Raw genomic sequence first — 16,022 nt, forward strand, 5'->3', positions numbered from 1 at the left:
CCCAAAGAAACATGGACTCTATGGTCTCCCTCATAGGGAATAATTAGAACAGGTTTAGGCTGCCACAGCAGAGGATCACAAGAGCCCAATAGCTATACCCTATGAACACAAAAGATGATGCTAAGTGAAATGAACTCCATGTTATGGAAAAGACTGTTATATCACAGTTGTAATTACTTTCAACATGTGATGTGAAACCGTAGCTTCTACTATTGATGATCCTCTTGTATCCCTTCCTGTGGTTGTACCTGCACTATCTCTGTATCTTATCTGAGTACATTGGAAACTGTATATACAGGTATTAGAACTAGGAAACTGAAAGGGAATACCAAAATCGAGAGACACAGGGTAAAAAAGACAAACAATTACAAAAGCAATACTTGCAAAACGTTTAGTGTAAATCTACTGAACAACTCATGGGGGGAAAGGGAAAGGAGGAGGCAACAAACAGTACAAGAAATGTATCCAATGCCTAAAGTATGAAACTGTAACCTCTCTGTATATCACTTTGACAATTAAAAAAAAGGCAAAGAAAGGTTAACATACTTGCTAGAATCACATAGCTGGTGTTAGATGCAATATTCTAACCCCAGGTTGATATGCCTACCTAGTAAACATGATATTATACATTACCTAGGTTGCATATAGTGTGTATTTAAAAATTGTTAGTTCTCTAAACAACTTTTTTTTAATTGTAAAATGATTTATTTTATTTTTTTTATTTTTTATTTTTTGCCAGTCCTAGGGCTTGAACTCAGGGCTTGAGCACTGTCCCTGGCTTCTTTTTGCTTAAGGCTAGCACTCTGCCACTTGAGCCACAGCACCACTTCTGGCCCTTTTCTGTATATGTGGTGCTGGGGAATTGAACCCAGGGCTTCATGTATACGAGGCAAGCACCCTTGCCACTAGGCCATATCCCCAGCCCCTGATTTTCATTTTTTATTTGTTGCCAAAGCAAGTCAGCCAGTTAAGTGGGGAGGGGCATCAAAATGAGCAGTAGGAGATAAAGTATCGATAAAAACAGAGTATGCACCTATCATTGTCAGGAATATGATGTTTTCTGTTGTTTTTTTATTTATTTATTGTCAAGAGCGGTTACAGGGTGGGTTACAGTTTCATACATAAGGCAATGTGTACGTTTCTTATCCAACAGCTCTTTGGAGGCCTCGTGAGGAGCAGCCTTGCTCCTCCATTAAGAGGTCTGCCTGGATTCTATGCCCTCTCTATGGCATCAGAAGACAGCAGGATTGTTAGTGACTATTTGTTGGAAGGCAAGCCTGAAAGTCTGGTTCTATAAGGGAGCAACCAGAATGAAGCTGCAGGGTTTGAGTGGGAGACCCTGAGCCAATAGTCAAGAAAGCTGTCCCAGTTTCTATGTGACTCTGATCAAACTGTTAGGCCTGTCTCTTCAGTCATCTCCTCTGTAAACCAAGGGGAATGAGGTAGAATGGTTGGAAACATTCTTTCCTATGCTAGAGTGTCAAGATTCTATGAGTCCATGGTCTGAATTACAATGGAACTGTAATCTCAAGAGCAGTTTTCTTAAAAGAATTGCCAAGCACCAGGCATTCATGCATGTACTCCCAGACATTCAGGAGACTGAGATCTAAAGGATCATGGTTTGAAGCCAGCAAGGGCAGAAAAATCTGAGAGACTTCAACTTTTAAATTATCAGGAAAAATCAAGGCTGGAGCTATTGCTCAAGTGGTAAAGCTCCAGTCAAGCAAGCAAGCTGAGCAAGCATGAAGACATGTGTTCAAGAATTGATATCACCAAAAGAAGATGGAAAGAGAGAAAAGAAGAAAGGGAGGGAGAAATGGAGGGAAGAAGGAAGGAAGGGGGTAAAGAAGAATCAAGGTATATACCCGCATGTAAATTATCTACTTTTCCAGATATTGACAACATCTTTAAATCTTAGACTGTCTTCCTTGCTACTCAGCTGTATTACTGCCCCTTAAAAAAATTTCTATTTGTTACTCTAGCAAATGAACACAAATTTACTCTCTTAAAAGAATGCGACTTTTTAATCTGCTAGTTGTATAGGTCCCTGGTCTAAGGTTGGAGTTGTAGAGCAACAGTCCTATCTGGAGGCTTCAGAGAATGATCTGTTCCCTTGTTTATCCAGATTTTAGAGAGACTTGTGACCTCTTTCTCCATTTTTTTGAGTACCAATAAGTATTTATTCATTGTATTTTTCCCAGGAAAAGAAGGGAATGGAAGAGTCAGCATGTATTACAAAAAAAAAAAAAAAAAGATTAGAAAAGGGGAAAGGAAGTACTTGGGTACAGCAAAATCAATCATGAAATAAAACACCCCAGGGCTGGGATCATCAAAGCCCAAGGGAGTTTTGTCTGCAGGGATCAGAGAAAGAACAGATACAGACTTTCCCACCCTCCCTCTCCATAAATTCAAGATTTCTCACAAAGCTTTGGTTTCTAGCAGTAAACATGGCATTACATTCGTCTGTCTCCTATTAAACAATCTTGTGGCCACTTTGACATAACTTTCTTGCACCTGTGTACAAGTTCCTGAGTGACTTGAACATACATTCACATTCTGTTTCCTGGTCTCCTGACCCCACTTTCTGCATGGAAAGCCCCAATTGTTTCTCTCTACTATTACAGAACAAGTAGATTTGGTCACAAGTGTCTTGTTTGGTGATAATCACATTTTTTTAAATCTTTCTCCATTTTTAAACTCAGCCATAGAGCAACATTATAATGCTGCCTACCTCACTAGTTTTCTTCCTCTGATTCTCTTCCACTTCCACTTCTAAGGGTGCTGATTATTACCTTGAGCCTACTCAATAATTCAAGTCAATCTCCCAATTTCAAGGTTAATTCCACTGGCAACATTAGTTCTGCTTTGCCAGATAGACTAACATAGCCAGAAGTCCTTAAGGGAGTACATTATTCTGCCTACAGCAGTCTCTTCTTGCTATCTGCTGTACTTTAAAAGTGATGACCACAGGGAAGACACACATACCCTTCACAAAACTAAGTGGGAGCTGGAGATGGTGACACATGCCATACTCCCAGCAACTCAGGAGGCAGAGACAGAATAACCATGGTTTGAGGCCACTCTGGGCTAAAGTTGGAGAGAGACTATCTCAATAAACAAACTGAGTGGGATAGTGCTTACCTGTTGTCCCCTCTGCTTAGGAGGCAGAGATAGGATAATCATAATTCAAGGTCAGTTCAAATGAAAGCACAATATTCTGAGAAATAAACTGAAGCAAAAGGAGTTGAAGGTGTACCTCAAGTGGTAGAGCATCTGCCTAGCAATTATAACAACCTGCATTCAACATTAGTATTTTCCCATGAATAATAATAATAATATCAGGTACAAAGAGCTAAAAGCTAAATTTATTCCCATTTTCCTCCTACAGTTCCCTCAAACCACAGGTTACATGGGATTCTAAAGCTGATAAGCACATTGGTGGGGGCTGGGAATATGGCCTAGTGGTAAAGTGCTCACCTCGTACACATGAAGCCCTGGGTTTGATTCCTCAGCACCACATGTAAGAAAAGGCCAAAGTGGTACTGTGGCTCAAGTGGTAGAGTGCTAGCCTTGAGCAAAAAGAAGCCAGGGACAGTGCTCAGGCCCTGAGTCCAAACCCCACGACTGGCAAAAAAAAAAAAAAAAACAAGAAGCACATTTGTTATTATCTGCTCACTTGTTCTCTTCCCTTTACAAGGAAAGGTGACACTTGTTAAGATGTTCGTTGATTTCCATTGTCAGTAAATGTGTTGCTTTTATTTGTTTTGTTAACACTTAGGACAGAATGAAGCCATCCAAGCCAATCTACCCTAGAATGCAAGAGACCATGCCCAATCCTTACCCACCAGGCAACCCAACCATGGCTCCTGGGTATCAACAACCCGTGGCTCCTGAATATCAACGATCTCTGAGTTTTAGGAATGTAGAAAACCAAGCCCAAGGTGGGCAATTTCCCCCCATGACATCTCCAGGGCTCTTTCCTGGCAGTCAGCTGGGTCAAGGAAATGTAATAGTAAATCTAACAGCAGTACCAGCAGCAGTAAACTTGAAAGAAGAAGGAAAGATACTAGGGGTGAGTCTGTTTCCTGCATTTGCAAATGTTTTCTTGGGCCTATCAATTATAGGTGGGGAGAATATTCATGATTAAAAAGTGTTGAAATGGGCTGGGGATATGGCCTAATGGCAAGAGAGCTTGCCTCGTATACATGAGGCCCTGGGTTCAATTCCCCAGCACCACATATACAGAAAACGGCCAGAAGTGGTGCTGTGGCTCAAGTGGCAGAGTGCTAGCCTTGAGCAAAAGGAAGCCAGGGACAGTGCTCAGGCCCTGAGTTCAAGGCCCAGGACTGGCCAACAAAAAAAAAAAAAGTGTTGAATGCTTGCCTAGAAGCTGTGTGTCCCTTTTGGGTAGAAATAATCTGTCAGCCCTGAGTTCATTTCATTTTGATTCAAGCAAGATTCTCATTGGTTACAGAAGCAATGTTGATGAGAAGAGCAACACTACCAGCTTGATCTCACTTCTGCAAAGAGCTCTTTAGACAAGTTCAACCCTGTCTCTGAAAAGGTTAAGAAGCCAGATTCTCCCTATTGGTGAATCCACACTAAAAAGGGAAGTAACTATGACTGAGCAGGCTGGGACAGGCTGAGTGTAAAAGAGGTAGGGCACTGCCATGCACTGTGGCTCTCTCACCGTAAGCATTTAGAAATGCTGTGGCTTATCCGCCATTCTAGTTTTACCAAGAGTATTTTGGACTAGATACCCTCAATCTGGTTTCTGTAGGTATTGCAAAATATGTTCCACTTGTTGGTGAGGATCCCACCCACTTAAGCAGAATTGTTAGTGCCTATGCTAAGCTTTCTAGGCACCCTCTTCCACAAAATGGATTAAGTCTTTTCCTGTGTATAGCTCTAAATTGCACTGGATATCCATCAGGTGCAAGAACTCTTCTAGCCATATTACTACCTATTTCAAGTATTAGTGTTTCCATTCCCCTCCAGCAGCCAAAGGCAACCAGCAAAGTAACTTCTAACTTCAAGATCCTCCCATGCTGAAGGGAGGAAATATGAACAAATAGGACAAGGACAACATCTCCCACACAGCCTCTCCCCACACAGGCATTGGTAATACCACGGAGTACAAGGAAGGCATAATCTCTGTCCTGAGGGAATTTACAACCCAGTGTATGAAGTCACACTATGCCTATAATAAGGAAGTAAAATACAGGCTGTAATGGAAACTGATAAGTGATATATAGAGAAGAAAGTGTAAGCACGATTTTTTTTAAAAAAAGAAAAGCAACTGCCTGAATTCATGGCTGCTATTTACATAACCACAAACTAGGTACTTATTTTTACCTTATGCAAAATCTGTATTGCATAGGACTAATGAGGCAGTAAGGGCAAAGTGCTTAGGAATAACATTCTGGCATATAGGATGTTCTCAATAAACTAAATTATCACACACGCAAAAAAAAAAAAGTAGTAGCAGGCAGTGAAAGGGTAGCAATTTCAAGTTAGTCTGAGGGGACATCCCTTAGAACATAATATTTGAGCAAATACATGAGGTTAAGAGTGAGCCACGAACCGTGTTTACTGGTATTGGAAGTAGGAAATTCAAAGGGAATACCAAATTCGAGAGACACAGGGTAAAAAAAGAGAAATAACTACAAAAGCAATACTTGCAAAACTGTTTGGTGTAAGTGAACTGAACACCTGGGGGGGGAGGGAAAGGGGGGGAGGGAGGGGGGCATGAGGGACAAGGCAACAAACAGTACAAGAAATGTATCCAATGCCCAACGTATGATACTGTAACCTCTCTGTACGTCAGTTTGATAATAAAAATTTGAGAAAAAAAAAAAAGAGTGAGCCACGCAGACACCAGGACAAGAGGAACTCAGAGTAAGGGCCTTTAGATGTCTATAATACATTTGACAAGTAGAGAAAAGGCCAGAATGAAGCAGGAAGAAAGCAGAGAGGCAATAGGGGCAAGAACTTGTGGGACATGAAGAAAAGGAAAGTTTTGTTGGCTTTTACTGAGGAGAAATAAAGAATATGAAATTGTAACCAGAAAATATTGAGGGTGTGAATGGGTTTGGGAGAATGGAAGAGAATGACGGAAGGGAGGACACTGATAAAGATGCAATGTACTCATAACAAGACATGTTAAATTGAAAGCTCTTTGTACAACTACTTAAAGATAATTTTTAAAGTTAAAGATCAAAAGTATTAAAAATAAAAAAGAACCACTAGAACATTCTTCCTGGTTTTAGAGGCATGCACTGAAAGTACTTTAAAAGAAAAAAACTGACATTTTCTTTTTGTTCTTTCTTTAAGTAGTTGTATTAATTGGGGGAGTTTTTTTTAATCTCTCCATGAAGATTGTCTATCTATGACGTTAGCAAACCCCAGCAACCTTGACAGTGCAGGGACCACAGGTGATGAGAGTAAAGCATCTATATCAATCTATTCCAAAGTCCAAGAGCTGGTGCCAAAGGTGCAGAGCAAATTGAATATCCACATGATTAAGTCTGTAGGCAGTTTTGACTAGTAAAAGGTAGCCAGGTAGCTATATAAGGAGAAAAGAAGGGCATTAGAAATCAAAGATCTAACTGTTCCTCATCGAAATGGCAACAAGAATGAGGGTGAAAAGTTTATGGCCAGAAAACTGAACTGATGCTCCTGGAGAAGAGCGTGTGAAAACTAAATGCTTTGTTTATGTCTCCATGTCTCCATCCAGCCACTGAGAGGACCATGTGACACAATAAATGTAAAGTGTTAAGATCATCACAGAACATGTAACTACTGCCCAATAAATGATTTTGCCCCAATTCCTTTACTTATAACAGGTATTACTCCAGTAGTCTTTTAGATGCTCTTAAAAGATACCAATGAGTGCTTAGGCACTTTGGAGACAATTCTCTGTGGGCTGCTCCACAATCCACTCAATACCTCAAGAAAAGGCTTTGACAGAGGCCTTTGCTCCGCACTTATTCCAGTATACATCAAAACATTCACAGCCTACCTTTATCTCAGGTGATTGCTTAAATGAGGTCTGTGGATCCTAAGCACTAAGTTATTATCCCAGGGATGAAAACAAAGAAGAAATGTTAAGTGTTTGTTTTCTTTGTTTCAGGCAATCCAGATCCTAATTGGAGTGATGCACATTGGTTTTGGGATTGTTCTGGGTCTCCTGTTCAGCCGCACTGAAGATGTGTGGGGCTTTCTTTCTACTACTTTTGTTAGTGGATACCCATTCTGGGGTGCAGTATGTGTGAGTAGATTGCTGAAATAACTCTCCCTAGAAAGTACCTCTATTTCCTGCCTGCCCACAATTCAGGTCATGAGAAGCCCTACAACTGAGGGCTAGAGAATCTATAGAGAAATAACAGCTTTGACCAAGCATAAGGAAGGAAGAACTTTTGCTTCCCATTGTCCATCTGCAGCTTAAACCCATCTCCTCATGTTTACTCTGATCAAGGAATCAGTTCAAAGTTTTAGTTCCATCTGACATAGAGGACTGAAATGTTTGTGATAAGTAGAGTCACAGAGGGAGGTAAATGAAAATACAGTTTAAAATAGGCAGTTGCAAGCTAGACACTAGTGGCTCATGCCTGTAATTCTAGCTACACAGGAGGCTGAGATCTAAGGATCACAGTTGAAAGCAAGCCTGGGAAGGAAAGCTCATGAGACTCTTATCTACAGGACCCAGCACCCAGGACCCAGGTTTAACCCCCATGACCAACCCTCCTCTCCCCACCCCCGAAAAAATTAGGCAATTGCAAGAAGAGAACACTGAGCATAAATCACAGAACAGAGGTCTTAACAGGAAAAAAGTGATCCTTATGTACACAAAACTAAGAGGAAAAAAAAACCCAGGAAATCAAAGACATGTTAGTCTAGAAAATGGAGATATATGAGGCAATTTGGAAAGGGAAACTCAACAATAGACAAACTGAAGTTCCACTTAAAAATAAATGTATACAGACTGATAAATTTCCAAGCAATAAGTAGACATACCATTTCACCAAGAAATCTGTCTATTTCTACAGTTCATTATTTCTGGCTCTCTCTCTATATCGGCAGCCAAGGAAATTTCCCCTTGTCTGGTAAGTAAGAATATTTCTCCTTTTTAAACTCCTTTGAAGATGAATTTGATTTACTGGAGAGATAAATTGAGAGGGTAGATAAATTGAGTGGCTGAGAGCACTCTGCTCAGAGGATTTGTCTGTTGATACTACGGTGCCCAGGCTGGAGTGGGGAGTCGTCTGTACAATTTACCACACAGAAATGGCAGAGCTCCACACCCTCACTGGGAATCCCAATGGTCGGTAGTCATGAAGATAAGGGTGGTTAAAGGTTTCACACAACAGCTTCCTGGTTCAATGGGGTCACACTACATTCGGGAAAGTCTAAAGAAGAATCCAGGAAACAACTACTCATCTCTTTAGTGACTGTGTCCCTGGTGTTCACTTGCTATTTCTTAGCATGTCTACTTTCTATTTGTGAACATCTGCTAGTCTTCATCCAGTTTGGGTTTTGATGGGAAATTCTTTAAGGAACCATTAAAAGCATCTAGGTCAGACCATGAGAAGAGCTTAGAAAATCAGAGTACAAACAGTACTCCAAGTGTTACAATTTCCTGGTTTAAATTGATACCAAAACATGATTTGCCATAAACTAGAGCAGAAATAGTTTCAAGAGTACAAAAATTTTGGTAAATATCATCTTATATGATCATATGCACATAGCTATTGAGTCTTTCTGATCCTCTCCTAAGAATATCTTCCTTTGGTTTCACTTTGTGAATGTCTAGGTAACTCCAAGAAATGGAAACAAGAGGTTTTTTTTTTCCTTTGTTGCTAGTTTTGTTTTCTGTACCTTTTGTCTTGTTTGTAAGTTTATCTGCTTTGGAGAGGGTAAGGAGGGTGCACAGAAGTGGTGAGACAAAGGATGAGCAAATGTAGCAGTGATACTAGATACTACATTGAAAATGAACTGTACAACTTGTGGTGGAGGGAAAACCTGGGAGATCAAGGGAAGGAGTGACACTGTTCAAAAACAAATGTACTTATTACCTGGCTTGTATAAGATATAACCCCTCTGTACATCACCATTACAATAACCATTTTTTTTAATTTAAAAGATAAAAGTTGCTGGGATATGGCCTAGTGGCAAAAGTGCTTGCCTTGTATACATGAGGCCCTGGGTTCAATTCCCCAGCACCACATATACAGAAAACGGCCAGAAGTGGCACTGTGGCTCAAGTGGCAGAGTGCTAGCCTTGAGCAAAAAAAAGAAGCCTGGGACAGTGCTCAGGCCCTGAGTTCAAGCCCCAGGACTGGCCAAAAAAAAATGCATTATTTGGGTTGGGAATATGGCCTAGTGGCAAGAGCGCTTGTCTCCTACACACGAAGCTCTCGGTTCGATTCTCCAGCACCACATATATGGAAAACGGCCAGAAGGGGCGCTGTGGCTCAGGTGGCAGAGTGCTAGCCTTGAGCGGGAAGAAGCCAGGGATGGTGCTCAGGCCCTGAGTCCAAGGCCCAGGACTGGCCAAAAAATAAAGATAAAAGTTGAAGCACTAGAGGAAAGAATGGAGAAATGGAAACATAACCATACTTCTCTGGTTCTTCCAGACAAAATTAAATTTACATTTTAGAAGCCTAATCCCAGAAAAAAAAAGCACCTAATTCCAAGCATACTATAATCCCAAAACAAAATAAAGCATTCTTCTCTCTACCTTTAATAGGTTTTTCCCTGTAACTGAGATTGCCCAATAGTAGACTCACGCCTCTGGCAAAGTTGAGCACTAAGGGTTTCTAAAAGCAATTTTTCTATGAGCCCTTTAAAGGTCTTTGGGAAACACCACAACACTCCAAAAAAAGCACAGGCACAGTCTAAGGATTCTAACAGTGCTATCCCTAAGCAAACCAACTGGGGACTTAGTTTCACAATTCTTCAGCCATATCTCCTAATCTTATCATAATAGCTGGAGAAAGTTTTGTACTCATATCCATTTAGATCTCTACCCACGAAAACCTAAACAGCTTCTTTTATATTTGGAGTTCCTCACCTAGTTCCTAAAGAAACTTCAGGGCTTCTGGCAATTTTTAAATCTACCAGCAAAAAAAATGTGTATGTGTGAAATTCTTTCCCATCTGTAAAATTAGATGCTACAATTCACCTCATACAACTGCGCTGAGTTTAATTGTGACAGTGTACTCTTATAAATCCAACAGATTTGTTGAAGAATAACACTCAGGGCTGGGGATATAGCCTAGTGGCAAGAGTGCCTGCCTCGGATACACGAGGCCCTAGGTTCGATTCCCCAGCACCACATATACAGAAAACGGCCAGAAGCGGCGCTGTGGCTCAAGTGGCAGAGTGCTAGCCTTGAGCGGGAAGAAGCCAGGGACAGTGCTCAGGCCCTGAGTCCAAGGCCCAGGACTGGCCAAAAAAAAAAAAAAAGAATAACACTCAGTGAAAGCTTATTTATTCTTGTTCTTATTTTGAAAAAGGAAGTAGAATTGTTATTGTACAAATGGCTTTCAATATATTATATTAACCTATTTTATATTAGTTACGTTTTCTACAGTTTAGAAAGACCAAGCATCTAGGCTTGAAATCGTAATTTTTGTGATAACTACACATGAAGATAAAACAATATTTCAACTTCCAAATATTCTTTCAAAATGTTAAAGATTAAAAACCATTAACTCTAATTTCCATTAACTCTAATTGCTTTTTATTTCACTTAATTTTGTTTATCATTTATATAACTTACTGTCCTCACTGTCTCCATTAGGTAAAGGGCAGCCTAGGAATGAACATTGTGAGTTCTATCTGTGCCATAGTTGGCATAAGTCTTTTACTGACGGATCTAATCATCAATGGAGTGGGTCAACAAGACATCTGGGCAGTGGTAAGTATTCTATAATCCACCATGTGGAAGAGTATGTTGTTTATTTCCGAGTACTATACAAGCAACTCTAGTAGGAAAATCTCTATTTCTATTCAATCCCTACCACTAGAAATGTGATTGCTAGGACTCTGAAGTGAGAGAATGCCCTTCACAAAGGACAAGGACAAATAGAGCATCCTGCATGAACAATGGGGAGGGACTCCAGAGACCCCTAAGACTATCCAGCTATTGTTCTCCAACAATTTGAAATTCTTAGGCAAAGGATTGTCAATCTTCTGAATAAGAATAGGGTGATTTTTAGAGTAAGAATAGAGTGAGAGGAAAATGGAAGAAGGCTTTCAAATTTCACCAGAAAAGCTGAGAATATGAAGCTATTGCAACATGTGTTTCTGAGTGTGCTCAGAACAGAATCCTCCATCCACTAACATCAAATAGGCCCAGCAGAGACTCTGACCCCAGGAAGAAATGGGTGCTCCAAGGGCTGAGATGCTGAGTGTAAAGAATGGAGAAGGTTCTGAAGCTGGTCTCTAAGACATCGATGACCATATTAAGGACTTCCATCTTAAGTCTGAGAACAAAGGGAAGCCACAGAGGAGGGTTGTTTTATGTTGTTTTGTTTCTATCAGTTTACAAAAGGCAAATTGGCATTCAATTTTTCAACTAAACATAAAGACATATTAAAAAAAGGTACTTCCAATTAGCGGGCTATCGTATGACCTGCAATTGCCTGCAATGGTACAGTCTTTTTAAAATGAAAAACAGGAGAAAACATTATCCAACTATTGAAAGAAAGTTCTTCCTAAGTACTTTGTGCTATTGAAAGGCTTAATATAGGAATTAAATGGAGAGTGTTAATATTGAATTACATTGCAGCAATGTAAGAAAATGGCATAAGGAAAACACAATGAAGCCTGTTGATCAAGAAAAATAGAGGGGCTGGGGATATGGCCTAGTGGCAAGAGTGCCTGCCTCATATACATGAGGCCCTGGGTTCAATTCCCCAGCACCACATATACAGAAAATGGCCAGAAGTGGCGCTGTGGCTCAAGTGGCAGAGTGCTAGCCTTGAGCAAAAAAGAAGCCAGGGACAGTGCTCAGGCCCTGAGTCCAAGCCCCAGGACTGGCCAAAAAGAAAAAGAAAAATAGAGGTGTATAAGATAAGGCAGATGAGTCACTTAGACAGATAGTCCCTTGTTAAGATATAATATATAAACAAATAATTATTTAAATTTTAACCAGAAAAATAGATAACCTCTTATCTATAAACTAGAAAAAAATTACCTTGATTCATTCTCTATCACAATATTCAGTGGGGAGACAATAGAACAATGTTTACAAAGTTTTGATGAAAAGAAAATTGTGATTCAAGATTATCACATATAATATTCATGTCAATACAAAGATAACAAAAATACCTTCTCATTAAAATAATATGTGGGCACTGGTGTCAAAAAATTCAGCCATACATGAGTTAAATCAAGAATCCAGAACATTTTAAAAAATACTAAAGACAGCCAGGTTTACAAAAGACAAATTACAGGTGTAATCCTATAATTTGAGCACAAAAGCTCATGGACAGCACCTAGTACAAGTACCTAGTACCCTGAGTACAAGCCCCAGGACTGGCACTAAAAAAGAAAAAAAAAAAAAAAAACGACTACTGAAGATAGGTCTACTTTGTAATCCTCTTGGGAATATACCCAAGCAACATAAGAGTCAAAATACTGATATATCCATGTTTATAGTAGCACTAGTCATAATGGCTAAAGTATGGAATCAGCCCGGGTAAACTCAAACTGATGAACACATAAAGAAAAGTTTGAGGGCTGGGAATATGGTCTAGTGGTAGAGTGCTTGCCTCACATACATGAAGCCCTGGGTTCGATTTCTCAGCATATATATATATGGGGGGGGGGGGGGGAACGTGCACCAGACATGGCACGTGGCTCAAGTACTAGAGTTCTAGCCTTGAGCAAAAAGAAGCGGGGGACAGTGCTCAGGCCCTGAGTTCAAGCCCCAGGACTGGGCAAAAAAAAGTTGGAGAGAGAGGAGGAAGGGAAGGGGAAAGGGAGAGAAGCGGGGGGGTGTTATTACTCAGCCATAAAGTAGTATTCAGCCATAAAGAAAACTATGTCATATGTAGGAAAACAAAAGGAATTAAAAACTGCAATACTGAGTAAAATAAACCAGACTGAGAAAGTCAAATATAGAATATTCTCTCCCATATGTGGAAATGTAAAACAGATTCTTTTTATGGGGTTGGGACTACCAAGAGGGTAGAGAATGATGAAAGGAATGGGTATATTCAAAGTACTTTATACATATGTATGAGAACAGCAGAAGAAACCTGTTGCACTCTCTACAAGAAAGGGAGTAGGAAGGGAAGTGACAGAGGGAATAGGTATGATTGGAACACATTGTATGGCATATATGGAAATACCACAATGAAATGCATTCGTACAACCCATATATGCTAATAAAAATGGAGAGGACCATAAAAACATGTAGAAACTGTATAAAGTATTCATAGGAAGCACTTATGTAGCCAACTAAGCCTCAGCAGCTCGAAAAACAAGTTAACAAAATTGAATGTTAAGTATCTTAACGTTTCATTTCTTCAAATCACATTCTATAAACATCAGAAACTCAGTTGAAAAGAGAGAAATGTAAAGGTGATATAAAATAAGAGTATAAATCCCCTCACCCTTTTTTCATAGAAAACTATCACATTGTGGTATATAAAATTAAATCTATAGGTTTAAAATGATTTTGACTTCATGGATTTCATAAACTTGGTTTTTAGTTGAGCAAACATAACCTCCTTCTCCTTTAGAAATAATTAAATACTTTCAAAATACTAAGTACAATTCCATTCTTAGAGAATGTTTCTTTCATTCTCTCCTGCTTGCTCTCTCCTTCTGTTTCTCCATTCAGTCACTGCTGCTTTTTCCTTGTGTCTATACAGAGAGATCTGCAATACTATCTATAATGTTAATTTTGGTCATTTCTAGGCAGTGATGCTTACGATGATTGGTTGACTTTCATATTAGTGCTTTTTTAAAAATATGCAAGTGTCATTTTCATAAAAACAAGACATCATTGCAAAGAAAAATAAGCTCTGTTCTTACCTTTCTAAATAAAATAAACTACTTGCCAAAAGGAACCATAAAACGAATTTGCATCCCCTGAAATAAGCATGGAGTGAGCCACATATAAATATCAGCACAACCTGGTAATATTTTTCAAGATAAATTTCTGATTTCAGCTTGCTGGGAAAGGAATATCATCTGTACTGCTGATTTTCTCCCTCCTGCTGGTCTGTGTAACAAGTACCACAGCTCACTTTGCCAAGCAAGCAATCATGAATACCACGGTGAGTTGGGCCTCTTTTCTGTAAAATAATCTGAATATGTGTTGGAGAAATGCAAGTCTACACGTCTGCTAAGTCCTGCTGTGGGCTTACCAGACCACTGTTTGTCCTCGACTTTACTGGGGCATGAGATACTAAATGCATTGTACTAACAGCATTGCTTATTTTTGTTCCTTCCTTCTAGTCTGCACTGGCTATTCCAAATATGTATGCAGCCAACCCCATGACACAGTCCTCACTACCTCCTCTTACAGTTGATGGCTACCTGGCTTCTGCTCCTAGATAAATAATAATTATTATTATTATTATAGTAATAAAAGAGTGAAGAAAGAAGAGAGCATGGGTCCATAAATTCTCCACTTAAAACTACTTAACTGATGCTAGTAGCAGCAGTTAGCAATGATACTACCTTAGTGCCCTTCTCATCATTAAAAGAGTGAAAACTCTTAAAGTTAGAAACTTCTGCACATGCTACCCTTTCCTCAATAAAACAGTCATTGGGAATGACTCTTTGGTATTTTTATTGGCTTGTATTAACTGAACATGGTTAGGGACTTCACTGTGACATTTTTACATATACATAGAGTGTGCTTCGGTCATATTCCATTGCTCCTCTAACTCCTGTGTTCCCTTGCCTCCCTCTTTTCCCTTTCCTTCCACCTTCCTAACAAAATGCCTCTATTTTTATAAACCTTAGCTTTCCTCCTAACTTCACAAATGTTTTTGTAGATTTGTTTATATCACTCTACAAAAATCCACTTTGACTTAATACTAGTTGACCAAAAATAGATCTGATAAATACAACAGAGCAAACTCATGAAGCAAGCAAGCCTGCCTGCCTTGCCTGCCTGCCTTCCTTCCTTCCTTCCTTCCTTCCTTCCTTCCTTCCTTCCTTCCTTCCTTCCACAAGCTAAGTTTAGAATTAAGGGCCCTGTGCTTGTTCAGCAGTTGCTTTTACTGCTGAGCCATGACTCCAGCCTTAATTTTTGCTCATTATTTTTGAGATAGGGTTTCATTTCCTGCACAGAGTAATCTACATTTATGTTAGGCTTCTTGGTAGCTAGGATGAGGCACATGTCACTATGTCTAGCTATGAACAAGCCTCTTTGATGAGGATTTTCATTATGACCAATCGCTGGAGTTCCTTTACATATCCCCTCCTCTTCTCTGCTCAGAAATCAAACATTTATGGTTCTTTTAGGGAGCCATATTACTCTGGACATTAATGTTGCTACCAATCAGCTCTTCTGATTTTTTTTTGGGGGGGGCAGTCCTGGGCCTTAAACTCAGGGCCTGAAGTAGTACTGTTCCTGGCTTCTTTTTTGCCCAAGGCTAGTGCTCTACTACTTGAGCCACAGCGCCACTTCTGGCCATTTTCTACATATGTGGTGCTGGGGAATCCCAGGGCTTCATTTATACGAGGCAAGCACACTTGCCACTAGGCCATATTCCCAGCCCGTATTGCAGCTCTTTACAGCCTCACAGCCTCTGTCTTCGTGTCTACCTCTTCTTGCCTTCTTCCACCACCCTTAGTTGTCTCAGTTGTCTATGCTCTCTGAAGTTTTTGCTCCTGGTCACTCAGTGAAACTCTTTATCCTGTTTCCTCACTGCCACTATCACTGTTGCTGCCACTTTCTCTTCTTGCTGCCAGTACAGCCTGCTGTACATATTATGAAGTTCACAAGTAGATGAGAAAAGACCATTCAGAAGCAGCATTTTCTTGAACCCACT

At 39.9% G+C, this 16,022-nt stretch overlaps 1 protein-coding gene across 1 annotated transcript; it reads left to right on the forward strand.

Annotated features, from left to right (window-relative positions):
* The first annotated feature begins 3,784 nt into the window (after positions 1–3,784).
* Ms4a12 (membrane spanning 4-domains A12) lies at positions 3,785–14,584 on the forward strand. Its single transcript, XM_048361063.1, has 5 exons — positions 3,785–4,072; positions 8,049–8,105; positions 10,805–10,921; positions 14,187–14,294; positions 14,476–14,584. The coding sequence occupies exons 1-5, from the start codon at positions 3,785–3,787 to the stop codon at positions 14,575–14,577; spliced, it is 672 nt and encodes a 223-aa protein (XP_048217020.1). The 3' UTR covers positions 14,578–14,584.
* The last annotated feature ends 1,438 nt before the right edge of the window (positions 14,585–16,022 follow it).

This window comes from Perognathus longimembris, chromosome 13 (assembly GCF_023159225.1).
Source record: "Perognathus longimembris pacificus isolate PPM17 chromosome 13, ASM2315922v1, whole genome shotgun sequence".
NCBI lineage: Eukaryota > Metazoa > Chordata > Mammalia > Rodentia > Heteromyidae > Perognathus > Perognathus longimembris.